General features: G+C 54.1%; 1 protein-coding gene across 5 annotated transcripts in view; it reads left to right on the top strand.

Moving 5' to 3' along the window:
- The window catches only part of PPP2R2C (protein phosphatase 2 regulatory subunit Bgamma), a 138,554-nt gene extending 129,072 nt beyond the window's left edge, over positions 1-9,482 (top strand). For 4 of the 5 annotated variants that reach the window (XM_067035556.1, XM_067035555.1, XM_059067314.2 and 1 more), the window contains exon 9: positions 6,711-9,482. In XM_067035556.1, the coding sequence (XP_066891657.1) occupies positions 6,711-7,002 (292 nt within the window). In that variant the 3' untranslated portion in view covers positions 7,003-9,482. The other variant, XM_067035554.1, reaches the window with a different exon arrangement.
- Positions 9,483-14,874: the final 5,392 nt, after the last annotated feature.

Here is a 14,874-nt window from a genome sequence, read left to right as displayed (position 1 = left end):
CAGCACAGAGTGCGTGGACATCTGATAACCCTCACAGCACCCCTTACCCAACTCTAGCAAGACTTAGATGGGCAGCCTGGGGGCGAGGAAAGGGCAGCGGTTTTGGGGTCAGACACCATCGATTTCCAGACCGTCCTCCACCACTCTCCAACTGCATGCTTGAATAAGCCACCTGACTTCTCTGAGTCTGCTCACCTGGAAAGTAGTTCTAATAAATCATGACTTTCAAGGGCTCCTTTGAGGATAAGACGCTGTGTGTGAAACTCCTGGTAAGGCCATGGCTCCATATTGGCAGCGCCTGGTCCAATGATTTGCACACACCGGTCTGTTGTTTGTCTTGTCTGAAAGAACCCTGTGGAGCCACCAAGACCCACCTCAAATGCCACCTCTTCTAGGAAGCTCCCCTTGATCTGTTCTGCCTGGGAAGAAGGGATTTGTGTCAACCAAGTATCTTCCAGTTGCAGGAATCAGATAAGCCTAAGCTTGTTCTGAGAAGTTCCAGCAAGGCTACCCCAGGGCTCATGCTCTGTACCTTTGGGGCCATCTCCTCTCTGTCCACTCCCATCTCTGAGCCTCCCTGCTTCTTCTTCAACACTAGCCTCATCCTCTCCTACTACACATGGCTCCCCCTTGCTGTTCAAGATGGTGACACCAAATAGTCCCCCTTCTATTGTCCTCCCAGCCCACAATCACCCTTCTAGGTATATGGAAAATTCTCATGGAAGAATCCGATTGGCTTTGTTTGGGTCACATGCTCACCTTTGAGCCAATCAGCATGGACATGATTTATTGCATGCCACAGTTGGCCAGCAGGGGGCAGTAGAGCACCATGATCGTCATACTCTCCAAAACCACAGGGATGGGGCAAGGAGCCTTTCCCCAGTGGAAAGAAGAGGGCCTGGGGACAAGGGCAGCCAGGACCGTGGTCCCCACGTGCAGATGAGGAAAATGAGGCTGGCAGAGGTGAAGCAACTTGCCTAGATGCAAGCCAGGGCATTTTCCCTGTTAAAAGAACCTTCTGGAATGTTAGAGAACACCTAAGAATGGGAGCAATGGGCCATTCTGTCCTGGTGTGGTTTGCAGGGTGCTGGGACCTGGTGTTCTGAGGTGAGAGAGACCCCTCCCTGCAGGTGTGGTGGGTCTCCCTCCCCCTCAGAGGTGTCAGCTGGATCCCGCAGCCAAATGGAAGGAGGATTAGCAGCTGTGTGGGTTACAAATAACTTTAATGATCTCACTCTCCCTTCCCCTGATGGCTCAGGAGAAGGATGGGTGTTGTGTGAAAGCGCCCACTGGGTTCTGTGAACTGTTCCCTAGAGAAATGGGTGGTGGGAGGGCTGCCTTCTCTCTTCTCTCGCCCCTGCCGGCAGGGAGGGAGGGGGCGAGGCCCCCCTGGTCGGGCCCCTTGGCACGCAGATTCCTTCTCTGGGAATCCGTCACCTACTCTCTCACCTACTGCTTCCCTAGTCTTGGGCTCCCAGTCAGACAGGTGGGTGGGGCTTCAGGCCACACAGATGGTTAGAATCCAGAAACACCTGTTGGCATTTAATAAAAATACGTAACAGGAGGTGGGATTTACTGAGCTCAGCACTGTTCTAAGTGTTTTACCTTGTTATCTAGTCCATTCTCACCAGGGGCTGGGGTCCCTCACCCCATTTTATAGATGGGAAAACTGCACAGGGAGCTAGGAAGCATGTCAGGGGCAGAGCTGGCATCTGGACCCAGGTGGCTGACGCGACCCAAGCACTGTCCACACTGCATGTGCTTGTGGAGTGTGCCTTTGCCTTTTAGGCCCAAGTAAAGCAGGTGGGGAGAGAAAGGCTTCCTTCCCTGTCTGCCCCAGGTCACCCGGCATCAGGGCCTCCTGCCCGGCTCCTGACCCGTCTGAGCTGGTGAGCTCTGCTCTTTTTGCTACACAGCAGCTGCTCTGGGCCCAGGGAAGGGAGGCCCTGGCCCTTGGGATGCTCTGATTCCCCCATCCAACGTGCTGCACCTACCCCCAGGCTGCTGAGCCCACCCCGGGCGGGGCTGGTATGGGTTTTTTTGTATTATTATTATTATTATTATTTTGCGGTATGCGGGCCTCTCACTGTTGTGGCCTCTCCCGTTGCGGAGCACAGGCTCCGGACGCGCAGACTTAGTGGCCATGGCTCATGGGCCCAGCCGCTCCGCGGCATGTGGGATCTTCCCGGACCGGGGCACGAACCCACGTCTCCTGCATCGGCAGGCGGACTTTCAACCACTGCGCCACCAGGGAAGCCCGCTGGTATGGGTTTTAAGAGCTTCTAGCTGGGTCTGTGCCCCTGTAGGCGACCCTCCTCCTTTGCAGGCTCTGGGAGGACCACCTCGTAGGGTGGGGGTGGGGGACATCACAAGGAGAGGGGAGATGAGGGAGGGGTGGAAGGAGAGGACCCACCTTCTCTTGCTGGTGGCTTAGCAGTGTCACCCAGTGTCCCAGGGCCAGGCAGAGCAGGCGATCAGGAAGGAGCAAAAGCAGGAATCCCCCATAATGAAGTTCGGCCCTGCTGGCTCCATCGGCACTGACCTCCTGTGCCTAGGCCCCTGTGCCGGGGGCCCGCCCTGCGACCCAGCCTGATGCAGAGCCTGACACCAGTGCACGCCAGCTGTGGGAGGGACAGGGGGCGTCTGGCGGGGTCCCAGGCAGACTGAACCAGACAGGCTGCTGAACCAGACAGGCCTGGTGGGCTTGCTGCCCCGAGTCGGGAGGTCAGAGTTCATCCCCACTGGTCACCCCCGACCCCCGAGGCCTGAGGAGTCCCTCGGCAGGGCGTGCACACGCATACACACGCGCACGCACGCACACGCACGCGCACGCACGCACACGCACGCTGGCAACTAGCGCAGCGCACCCTCCTCCTCCCTGCCTCGGGCTCCTCCTCGCTTACCTTGCAGAAGGGGCTCCGGGCCTCTGTCCCGCCCTGCATGCTCACCTGGCCCGTGCTCGCAGCCCCACTGTCTCTCCTGAACACGAAGACTCGGGCGCGGCTTTGTCGCTGCCACCTGCTCCCCTGCCCTCCTCTCGCCCCTCCAGCCCTGCTGTGTCTGAGAGGCGGGAAGCAGGGCAGCGGAGAGTGCAGACCTGGGGAGTGGTTCCCCGGTGTCACCTCCCGGACTGCGTGGGAAGGCCAAGGTCAAGGCGACGAGCCCTGTCTCTGCAGCACCCCCTGCACCCCCCCGCCATCCCCTGGCCTTGGGATACTTGGGCGCTGGCTGGCAGGATGGCCCCTGTGACCCCACCCCCAGCCTCTCGGAGGCCCAACCTCGCCCCGCCCACCTCCCTGTCTTCGGGCCCAAATAAGGGCGACCCTCGGCTGGCTGAGCCGCTGCACTCCGGTGATGCCCCGGGCGAGGGCCACATGTCCGGTCCCCGAGGGGAAGCCGCTGGCACACACAGCAGCCCCAGGGCAGCCCCGAGAGGCCTGCGCTTGGGCTCCAATGACGTTTAGATGCCAGATCTTCTCTGCTTTGGGGGTCTTCGAGCTTAGCCCCCTCCCTGCTTCCCGCATGGGCGGTGGCACTGTAGTGAAGTCTCACGGGCCATAACTTAGGCGACATCAGAGCCAACCCAGCTTTCCCAGGCGTGAGCTGACCTCTGAGGAGAGAAGGGGGGCTTTTGCCGGGAAAAGGGAGCAGAGGGCACTGTCCCCCACCCGCTACCCCCGCCAGCAGCGCCGGTGGGCGCCTCACGCCCACCCAGCACCTCCGCAGCATGTCATTTCAGCAGCAGCACTCGGGTCTATTCACAGCAGTTAAGGTTTTAGAACAGAAGAGACTAGAGCCAGAAAGCGCGTTAGACTTCTCCACGCACCCGCCCTTCACCTCCGGGGATTAAACAAACCTCTTAAAAGGCAGAACCCTTTGACTGCCACGTGCCACGGCTCCCCGGATAGCATCCGAGAAGCCCCCTCCACTCACCCCTGGTCCGTCCCCTGTCCCTGTGCAGGGGGGTGGCCACGCAGCTTGTTTCGTGCCTTCCTAAGTCTTCCGAGGGTGGCTGTGACTGTGTGTGGCCCTGCCCCGGCATTCAGTGATCCATTCACTTGTTCATTCATTCGTTCATCAGATACTTAGTGAGCCCCTACTGGGGGCAGGTACCTTCTGAATCTGCAGGTCTGGCAGTGAATGAGAGAAGCTTCTGGCCCTTAAGTGCATTTGGTTTCCGAAGCATTTACTGAGTCTTCGATGTCCCAGGGGCATGGGGGGTGGGCAGCTCTGCTTGGTCTGTTGCTGTTGGCTACTGTGCAGGGGGGGCGGGAGGGGTTGTCTTTCTTTCAAGGACCACTTCCCCCATAGGTGGCCAAGCCAGGCCCTGGGGACTCAGACAAGACACATCTGCGCCGGGAGCCCCCGCCTCTGCCGGGGAGGTAGATGCACAGGCGGGTGCTGCTGGCCCATGGGCGATTAGTGCTGCGAGGTGAGCCCGGAGGGGTGCCCACCTGCCCCTCCAGCTTCTATCTCCACCCTCCTCTGCAGAGACCATACCTGGAGGCCGACCCCATGGGCTGCATCTGCAGGCCTCTGTGCCCACTGGCTTCTGGCCGGGTTTAACCACGGGGGACCCTAGAAGGAGACTGATGGTGGAGAGAGAGGCCGGAGCATTTATTTCCCCTTGTTTCCTGTCGTCTTGGCTGACTGTGTCCCTTTGGGCACAGCCCCCTTCACACAGATCTCTCTGGCTCTGTCTCTCTCGCTGTCTCTCTCTCTGTCTCTCTCTCTGTCTCTCTCTCTCTCTCTCTCTCTTCTCTCTCTCTCTCCTGTGACTCCTCCCTCCCCTCACCTCTCAGGCCTGGGGGTGGTTTCAAAATCTCCAAATGTACCAGTCCCAGGGCACAGCACTTTCCCTGTGTTCCCTTAGAACCTTCCAGAACATTTGCAAACTGTCTTTCTATGGAGCGCCTCTCCTACCTCCCACTTGGCACGTCCCCCCTGCCCCCTGCCCCCTGCTGGGGCCCAGGTGGGCCTCACCCCCTTCCACCTGGATGCCCCTAGATCATCTGCGGAAGAGCCACTTTATGGAAGGGGTTATCCCATCCTCATTGCCCCCAAATACCTGCCCATCCATCTCTGAACACAAGGTCAGGGAGAGCAGTTGGGGTGTCGAGGGGAGGTGGCACCAAGCACTAACATGCAGATTGTGGCTCTGGTGGGAGGCTGGTCTCACGAGCACACGGCCATCTCCAGGAACCGCACAGCCTGGGCAGGCAGCTGCTTGTGGGCCGGAACCTAAACAGGGTTCCTGGCCCAGACTTGCCAGGCCCCAAGCCAAGTGAAAGGTCCTTTCTGTGAAGGATCAGAGGTCAGAGGGGCAGACTTATCAGTGAGAAAGGAGACAAAGTGCTGTACCAATCACATTAGGAGACGGATGTCACTCTAGCCTCTTCCCTTTGCTGGGGAGACCCCTCTCGTCGAGCAGTTTCAGGAACCAGGCAGCAGAGGGGCCTCCCCAATCCACATCCAGGCCATCACCATCTAGAAAGGACCGACATTAAGAGATGGTCCACGGGCGAGGTGATAGGTGACTTGTAATGACAACTTGTCCATTCTCATGTGGGCCCCGGGGAGGTGGGCTTCCCTGGGTCTCCCATGAAGATGCTACAGGCTGGGGCCTCAGGTACCACACTCTCCTGGTGTCAGCCCAGGTTCTCCCACACGAAGGAACTATGTTACAAGGACATATGTCACTTTCAGCCTGTGACTCAACATCTTTCGGGGAGACTGAGCATCTGACCCTGCACAGCCCAGTGCACGGGATTTACTCCTGTGACTTGGGTGTTACTGAAGACATGGCTCGTGTGCATAACCCTTGTAAACCGAGGGGTCCTCGTGGCTCATCTTGGAGCAATGACACCATCAAGAAGCACAGTTCATCTCCTAAAGGGACGAGGGACTCCAGTCTGTCCGCTGAAGGGGACCACGTCCTTACCCTCAGTATTGTTTTCTGGAATTCACTCCCACCTCCCCAGTTACTTTGTATGCCCTGCCCCCAGCTGCTCCAAAACCCACCCCCTTGCTCCAGGCCCAGGCCCATGTAGGTGGTATTCTTTTCTCTCCCATCTCTCACTGTGTAGATTAACATCCTTCCTCTGGTTCAGCAGGAATCCCTTCTCCTTAGGAGAGGTAGGGAGAAGAGGTGGGGAGTGGATAGACAAATGTAGAATGCTCTTTAGCAGAACGGGGGAGGTCTGTGAACACCTGCGCATTGATGGTGTGCAGACAGTGATCATTTAGTCACTCAGCTATTCAGACAACAGGAGGGTCCTGGGTCCCCGCCAGGAGGCCACATCTGGCTGATTCTGGGCCCTGCCCTTTGTCAGCGCAGAGTTTGTAGCCCAGTGTCTCCTGTGTTTATTTCCCTTTGCTCCTCTTCTGCTGTTGCCTAGTCTTACTGAGAGTCTAGGGTTCTCTCTTTTGGACTAAAGGGCAAACAAAGTACAAGGGAATGTTTTTATGATGTTTGGGGCGGAGCATTCAGCGGGTCTCAGTTCCTGGCCCTAAGTCTGTGTGCTGAGGCAGCCGAGCTGTGAGGGAGGACAAGAGACCCTAAGAGAAGGTGGGAAGAGGCAGGTGTGTGTCGTCGTCGTCCCCCCCCCCCCCGCCCCCAGGTCTGCTTCCCGATGGCCCTGCAGCCCCGGGAGGAGGGGCGGGCTTCTCTCTTCTGTTGCCCCGCCTGACGCCGCTCCGTCTCCCGCCAGCGTCATCATGACCGGGGCCTACAACAACTTCTTCCGCATGTTCGACCGGAACACCAAGCGGGATGTGACCCTGGAGGCGTCGCGGGAGAGCAGCAAGCCCCGGGCGGTGCTCAAGCCGCGGCGCGTGTGCGTGGGCGGCAAGCGGAGGCGGGACGACATCAGCGTGGACAGCTTGGACTTCACCAAAAAGATCCTGCACACGGCCTGGCACCCGGCCGAGAACATCATCGCCATCGCGGCCACCAACAACCTGTACATCTTCCAGGACAAGGTGAACTCCGACATGCACTAGGCGCCACACGGCCACGCGCGGAGCGGCCACCAGGGGGCGCGGGGAGGGCCGTCCAGCATCCCAGGGCCGGACCGCCTTTGCTGGTGATTGTTTGAAAACAGGAAAAAGGATTCACAGTAAACCGACGTGATTGTCGGCCTTGAAGTTCAGTTCTTTCATCCCGTACTTTAACCGCGTGCAGTCGTTCCCACCTTACTAGGAGTTATACCTCTGCGCGTTAATTTTTCACTCCAGAGGTTCCTTTCTGGGGACGCGGGAGCCCCGGAGCTATTTCTCTCGCGCGCCTCACTGGCCCCAGATCAGGGCTCCGGGGACAGAGAACGAAGCTCAAACAAGCCAGCCAGGGATTCTTTTGATGATAAATGGAGCAATTGCCACTGTTTCAGAGCCGAGGGTCTCACTTTTTTGCTTTTTGGATCGTGAATTCTTGCTGAGAATTTGCAAGCTCCTCTTTTAGGTTATTTTAATGTCTTCGAATATCCTAGGTCTGTTACAGTTTCTTGAGAGGAAGGGGAATGGAATCCCATGTGTGTGCCTGTTTTCTGCACCATTTAAACCACCCTTCGCGAGCATCTGCCCCGTGCCGGGCGTGGTGCCCGCCCCCCAGGCCCATGGGTCTATCCCTACAGCCGCTTGGTGACTCTCCTGTCATCCTGCAACCGTCACTGGCACCTCGTGGGAACTCGTACTGGCTCCCTCCATGATCCTTCTGAATCTTTATCACGACCCTGTGAACTGGGTGCCTATTCATTTCCTGCATAAATGCCAACTGCACACTGAGTGCCAGGCTTTGTGCCAGGTGCCAGGGATTAAAGGTGAATAACTTGTCATTCCCATGGTACACACAAGAAAACTGAGGCCCAAGGCCTGCACCAACCAAGGGGGGAGGGGTCAGGAATTCTGTCCAGGCGCTCCCACAAGGCCCTTTATAACCCACCACGTTGGTGGCTCGTGTTACAGCAGCATTCTAGCCTGGAAGCTTCTGGAAGCATCTCTTCATCTTGTGAAGCAGGACAGAGCAGGTGGGACAATGACGAGGGTCCGGGGAGAATCGAGACACAGAATGCAGAAGACCCCCAGGGTGGCCCTCGCCTGTTGGGTAACGAGGAACTCCGCCCTCTCCACCCCACATCTGTACCCCAGCTCCTTTTCCAGATGCACTGAACTGCCTCCAAAAGAAAATTGCATGTTATGACCATTTTAGGATAAATTTTCTTTTATGACCCGCAGTCCCAAAGGACACTTCCCCTCGGGCCACAGAGAATGCGGTGTTTCCAGGACAGTTCCTCCTGCTCTGTCAGGACCAGATCGGCCCACCCACCCACCACGCCCACTTGTCTTTGCCCTTGGAACTGGCAGCAGAACCCCGTGCTTGCATTTTGATTCAAAAAGCGGAGTTCAGAGGCCCGACCAAATCCGACATTTTTTTTTTTTTTTACAAGATGTAACCTAACCCAGGAAATAGGCCCAACCCGAGATTTTTCTCAACAGATAATGGTCTACTTTTGTGTGTGTCAAAGCACAGAACGCATGTGCACTCACTTCCAGCCATATGATAATTACACAAGGAAATGGGTCCATTGATTTTTTTTTTTAATCAACATGAATGAAGAATGTTTGTTTATATATCACTGTAAAATCCAGGTGACCTGGACAGTATTATATGTACATATTTATTCTAACTAAAGTTAACAATCACAGGGATGGATTCCTCTTTTTCCCTTTGTAAAGAGGTTCAAAATGTGGTAAATTGTATAGAAATCTTGTTGAAGCCAAAATCCAGCTCTGAGGGCCTTACACAATTACTGGGGTATTTGGTGTCATCCATTTCCCTTTGTGATTCAGACGCTGAGAGGAAATTTGCATTTGCAGATAGAGGTTACTGTCAGATCATAGATTTAACATGGACCATTTCTACAAAGTGCAAATCTGTATTCAAAAGGAGGTCTTAATACAGTTCCTGGTTCCTTACTCTGTTTTAAACTTTGGATACAAAACCAGAAAGGAAAAAAAAAATAGGGAAAGAAAGAAAAAGATCGTCTCAGAAGAAAAAACATGCCTTTGGATCCCTGGAAAATAATGATGTCCAAAGCAAATTATGAGTAAAATGTGTGTTGAGAAAAGATGCTGAGGGGGAGGGACAAAACTAGACATGGCAGAAGGGCCAGTGACATAGTCACAAACTTTGCTTCCTTACCGTGTGAATTTTCTGCTCTTTGTGAATGTACGGGCGTTCACATAGTCATTGTGAAGTTGTTGGGTTGTTTTTGTTTTTATTTCAGTACTCGCTGAGGACTGATCTCTCGGTGGCATCGGATAAGTGGTGGTAGAGTAGACAGGCCTGACCATTTTGGACTCTGTAACTCATAGGTGCATTCTTGTTTTCTTTGGTGTCTCACAAACTATCCAACTGTTGAATAAAATTATAAATATGTTAATACCAGCTTTTTCCAATAAAATAACAAATGTTACATGGAAAAGGAGGCTTGGAATGCTGTTTTTAATGGGCCATGGGTCCCGTCAGGAGGCACATATGGTGGGTGGGGATACACATGGGAAGCCTGGCTCACTTCCAGGCTTCCCTGCCTCCAGCTCCTATGGCAGCCTTTAACCTTTCCGAGCTCTGACTTCAACACTGAGGAAATGGAGCTGATGATAATACTGACCTCGTGGTTTGGCGTTGTGAGGGGAGGGGCGAGATTAAATTGGATAAGTCCTGCAAAGTGCAGTGCCTGGCACGTAAGCCCTCAATAAATGACAGTTGTCTTGTTTTGTTTTGCTTTGCTTTGTTTTGTTTTGCTTTGAAGCAAGGAAGCATAGGCCACCATGATTTTCAAATATTCTCACACTCTCCCCTCACCTTTTTTGAGCCTCACATCCAACTTGAGAATATGGTACAGATGAGAAAACTGAGGTTCAGAGAGGTGAAGGAATTGGCTCAAAATCACACAGCTAGCAGGTGCTGGAGCCACGTTTCTAGTTTGGCCCGGTTAACTCCTAATACGGTGCCCCCCCAGCAGCACCACCACACATGCTTCGGTGTCCAGGGGAACAAGATCTGGGAGGAGCCAGACCACAGGGCATCTGGATTGGTTCTGGAAGCCAGAGAGGCCCAGCCCCACATGCTGCGGTGGCTGAGATAAGCCAGAGACTGTGTGGGGAAGTGCTTCGTGTACCCCATGGCTTCCCTGCTCCCCTCCTGGGAGCCCAGGCCTTGCCTCCACGTTCAAGAGGGCGTTTTAACTTCAGGCCCAGCAGGAGGAAGGAAGTGGCTGTCCTGGTGGGTCTGCTGGCAGACCCATTGGCTAAGTTCTCCATCAACCACTCCACCCCAGGACAGAGGATAAAGGAGGAGAAAGCCACTTCCAGGCTGTGTGACCTTGGACAATGGGCTAACCTCTCTGAACCCCGTGTGTAAATAGAGGGCAATGCCACTTCTTGCTGGGATGACTAGTGAGGTAATAAAAAATACCGTGTTAAACCCTGTGGCCCCATTGTATGGGGACTTTACATGTACTATCTTGTTTAGGCTTCATGTTTTGCATTTTGTGGGGAAGCGGGGGAGTCCTAGCGTTATACCCATTTTACACCTGGAGAAACTGAGGCTTAGAGAGATTAAGATTTAACTTGTGCCCAAATTCATAGAACGTGTAAGTTGAGGAGTCTGGATTCAAACTCTGATGATAGAAGCACCGGCGCGTGGCAGACGCCCAAAGGATGGTGACAGTACCGTGGCCTCAGCCCTCCCAAATCCAGCCCCACCCAGCACTGACTGAGCACCAGCTCTGGGACTCCGCAGGTGTGATTAAGATTATGGACCTTGAGATGGGGAGCGTATCCTGGATGATCCAGGGAGGAACCAGTCTGTCACATGAGTCCCAGAAGGCAGAGAACCCCTGTTGGCTGTACTCAGAGGGAGATGCAGCAATGCAAAAAGGGTCAGAGAGTTGTGACATGAGGACTCCACCTATCATCGCTGGCTCTGAAGATGGAGGAAAGGGCCACAGGCCAAGGAGTGTGGGTGGCCTCCAGGAGCTGGAAAAAGCAAGGAAATGGATTCTTCCCTCGAGCCTCTGGAAGGAGCACAGCCCCGCCGACACCTCGATTTTAGCCCAGTGAGACCACGTGGGACTTCTGACCAGCCCCCACCCCCCAGACTGAAGGAGAGTAAGTGTGCTGTTTTAAACCGCACCAGTTTGTGGTCCTTTGTCGCAGTGGCTCTGGGGAGTGGACACACACAGGTACCTTCATTCTGATCTCACAGCCAACGCTTTCAGCAGATTCCTGCCCACTTTCACAGATGAGGACCCCAGAGAGGTCCAAGTACTGGCCTAAGGTCGAGCAGCAAAGGCGGAACCGGCTTCCACGTGGCCTTTCTTGGGGGCAGCCAGGGTGGGGCCTTGCCGGGAGCTCCGAGCAGCGCTCAGGGGCCGGCAGCCTGATGTTAACACAGAGGGGTGTGGGGCTGCTAGAGGGCCAGGGCCCTGCTGGGAGAGGCGCACGTGGACGGGCCCCCGGGCTGAGCTGTGGGCAGGCCGCAGGGCGAGCGCTCCAGGGGCCACGTGAAACAAGGCTCAAACTCTGCTCCCCTCGCCTGACCTCTTCCCAGCTGCAGACTAGCCTCTGCTCCGATGAAAGCAGAGCTATCACCCTGTTGCCCCCGAGCCCTGAGCCTCTGAGGCTCCTGACACCCACTGGACTATGCCCTTGAGCCTTGGCCTGGAGTGTGGGCCCCTCGGTGACCTGCCACCTCCTGGCCATGTAACTTTGGCCAAGTCCACACGACACGAACATGAACCTTTAACAATTCTCACGTGTAGATGTTGGCAGGGGGCGGGCCATGGGACCTAGTTCTCAGGACCAAACAGCCTCAGGTGAACAAAGTGCCAGACCCACAGTGATGCTCAGAGACCTAGGTCCCCTACCCCCCTCACAGAGGGTGGGGATCAGCTCCCGGAAGCAGGAGTCTTTGCCGCCAACAGCCTGACCTCTGCAAATCCCTCCATGAGCCTACCACCTGGTCCTGGGCCCGGCAGACAGCGGCCTGTTTATCAACAGGAAAGGAGGACAGCAAGCAGGCCGTGGATCCTCAGGACCACAGGGGCCAAGGCCATTTGGTGTTGATGGCCCCGTGGAAGCTTCCATAGAAGCAGTATCTACCAGCAAAGGGCCAGCTGGCCAGGTCTGCCGGGAGACAAGGGATGACCTTTCCACTGTCTCCTTTCTCCTCCACACGGTGCCCTAAAGTACCCTCTGACCCATTTTCCAGAGCTCAGCCCTGACCTTATGAGGGCCCTGGCTTCAGAGTCAAGAGAGGGGCTGGCTCTAGCTGCCTGCAGGACAGAGACTCAATTCCAACCTGGCCTTTGGACCCCAAGCTCTATCCTCTGGAACCCCCTGGCGTCCTGGGCGATGCCTGAGGCATCAATGGGTGCCCTGAAGGTTGAATAATCTTCCTCTGACCTCACCAAATCCAGTCTCTCCCCTTGCTATCAAAATGGGGCAAACCCCACATCCTCCCAGAAGCCTTCCGGACCCCGTCTCCCTCCCCAGGCTGAAGTTCCACCTTCTCTGGGCCCCCATAGCACTTCCTGTGTCTGAAGGGAGGAGGGCACTTCTGACTCTGCACTGGGGCCCACACACATCTGACTTGTGTGATTTCCCTGAGGGTGGAAACTGGGTTTGATTCAAACCGTGCAATTACAGCATCTGCTCAGCATCACAGTGCAATAAATATTTGTTCGAGGGCGGCAATGAACGCAATCAAAGCTCATTAGTTAAGTTAAAGAAGGAATGTTTTAGATGATAAGTCATACGTATTAGCCAGCCTTTTCTGGATGCGTAGTCATGAGGAATTAAAGCTGTGATGCAGGGAGAAAGGCAGGACTGTGTGTCCCGGCGGGTGTGGTGGTTAGGAGGTGGGTGCAGACAGAGCATCATCTGACACCAGTCCCCCTGTTTGGATTAAGCCACTCCAATAAGTTCTGTTCAGCTAAACATGGTTATTTTCACAAAGGTTAAACTTTTTAAAAGCTAGAAGGGACATTCGTCTGGTGAGGGCCTATATAAATGTTCTTAATCGGTTCTAAATTTCCGTGAAATGCTTAACTTCATTTAAAACACTCACAAATATACTGAGATTTACTGGTGCCTGACACTGTTGTGACCACCCTGCAATAAAATTAACTAGTTTAATCCTAAAAACAACCGATGAGGCAGGCCCTGTTACATCCCCAATTTACAGAAAAGGCACCGGGAGGCCTGGAAAGTGTGAATCTACCCCAGGTCACACAGCTGGGATGAGGGTTTCAAACCAGCCGGGTGGCTTCCTATTCGCATCTGCTGCATAGGTTACACCCGAACTTACAGATAACACTGTTTTTGCATGGAGTTCTGTATGTTTGTTTTTATTTGTTTGTTTGTTTGGGTGTAGAAAAGAATTTCTTTATTGCCTTTCCAGGCAAAGGAGGACACAGCAGGCTGGTGCCCTCAAAAACTGTGTGTCCCAACCCAGGGGTTTGGTGAGGAGCTTTATAGCAATGGTTCAAGGGTGGGGCTGCTGATTAACATCAGGGTGTGTACAGGGCCTGCACTCCTTTAATCTGGCCTCAGGTCGTCTCCTGATGAGCTTCTCTGGTTCTTGAGGTTGTCAAACTGTGACCTTCTCTGGAATGAAGAACGCTTCATCAAGTACTTAACATCTTCCATTTGTTGGGGATTTTAGTTTTGTAGAAGAGCTCAAAGATATTGTTATGTGCATTCTTTGAGGCAGAACCAGGACCCTGGCCCCAGGCTGCACTATCGTTTCTTGACTGCTCCTCCCTTGTCTCCGAATCCCCTCCCTTCCCTGGTCAACAGCTGCTTGAACCTGCCCTTTGGAACTCAGGGAAGGTCATGGAGGCTGAAACCTATTTCCTACAAACAAGAAACAGGGGACACAAAAAGGCTCCTGTGGCTAGGAGCCCCACAAGGGCCTGCTTGGTTTCAAGAGGAAACCAGGAAAAAGGCAACATTGCTGCTAACAAAGTCCTAAGGAAAGGTGTTCCTTCACACATGGGTTTGGAGGAGGACATTGATTTTTGTGAAGAAGTTACACCAGACCATCAATAAACTCTTAAGATTCTTCCATCCAAAGTTGCTCTATTCTGTATTCTTTATTCATGTTTATACCAATTATCTGTTCCTTGAGAATGTGAAAGAAGTTTCTGCTAAAACTTTCTTTTGAGACTGATGGGGGTGTGTTCGGGGCAAGCTGCTCCTAGATGTGCCACTCTGGCATGTGGATTATTTAGAGCAGAAAAGAAGCAAGACCCAAAAGACTCAGGAAGAACCTTTGAACTTCACCCTTACTGCCTAAAATATTTAAGATAGAAAGCCTGTTCCAGGGCTTCCCTGGTGGCGCAGTGGTTGGGAGTCCGCCTGCCGATGCAGGGGACACGGGTTCGTGCACCGGTCTGGGAGGATCCCGCATGCCGCAGAGAGGCTAGGCCCGTGGGCCACGGCCACTGGGCCTGCGTGTCTGCAGCCTGTGCTCTGTGGTGGGAGAGGCCGCAGTGGTGAGAGGCCCGCGTAAAGCAAAAAAAAAAAAAGAAAAAAAAACCCTGTTCCAGGAAGGAGTTATCACTGTAAAAAAAAAAAAAAAACCCTGTTCCAGGAAGGAGTTATCACTGTAGATAACTGTAGTAAAGTATTGAACTAAGTGTGGTAAACAGGGAGGAACCTAGCAAGGCCCATCTGATCAAATACATTTGGATTTTTTTTTTAATTTTTTTTTTTTTTGGCTGCATTGGGTCTTCGTTGCTGCACACAGGCTTTCTCTAGTTGCGGAGCACAGGCTCTAGGCACGTGGGCTTCAGTAGTTCTGGCACACGG

This window comes from Kogia breviceps, chromosome 6 (genome assembly GCF_026419965.1).
Source record: "Kogia breviceps isolate mKogBre1 chromosome 6, mKogBre1 haplotype 1, whole genome shotgun sequence".
Taxonomy (NCBI): Eukaryota; Metazoa; Chordata; class Mammalia; order Artiodactyla; family Physeteridae; genus Kogia; species Kogia breviceps.
Note: the sequence above shows the minus strand (reverse complement) of the source record. Positions and strands in the feature narration are given on the sequence as shown.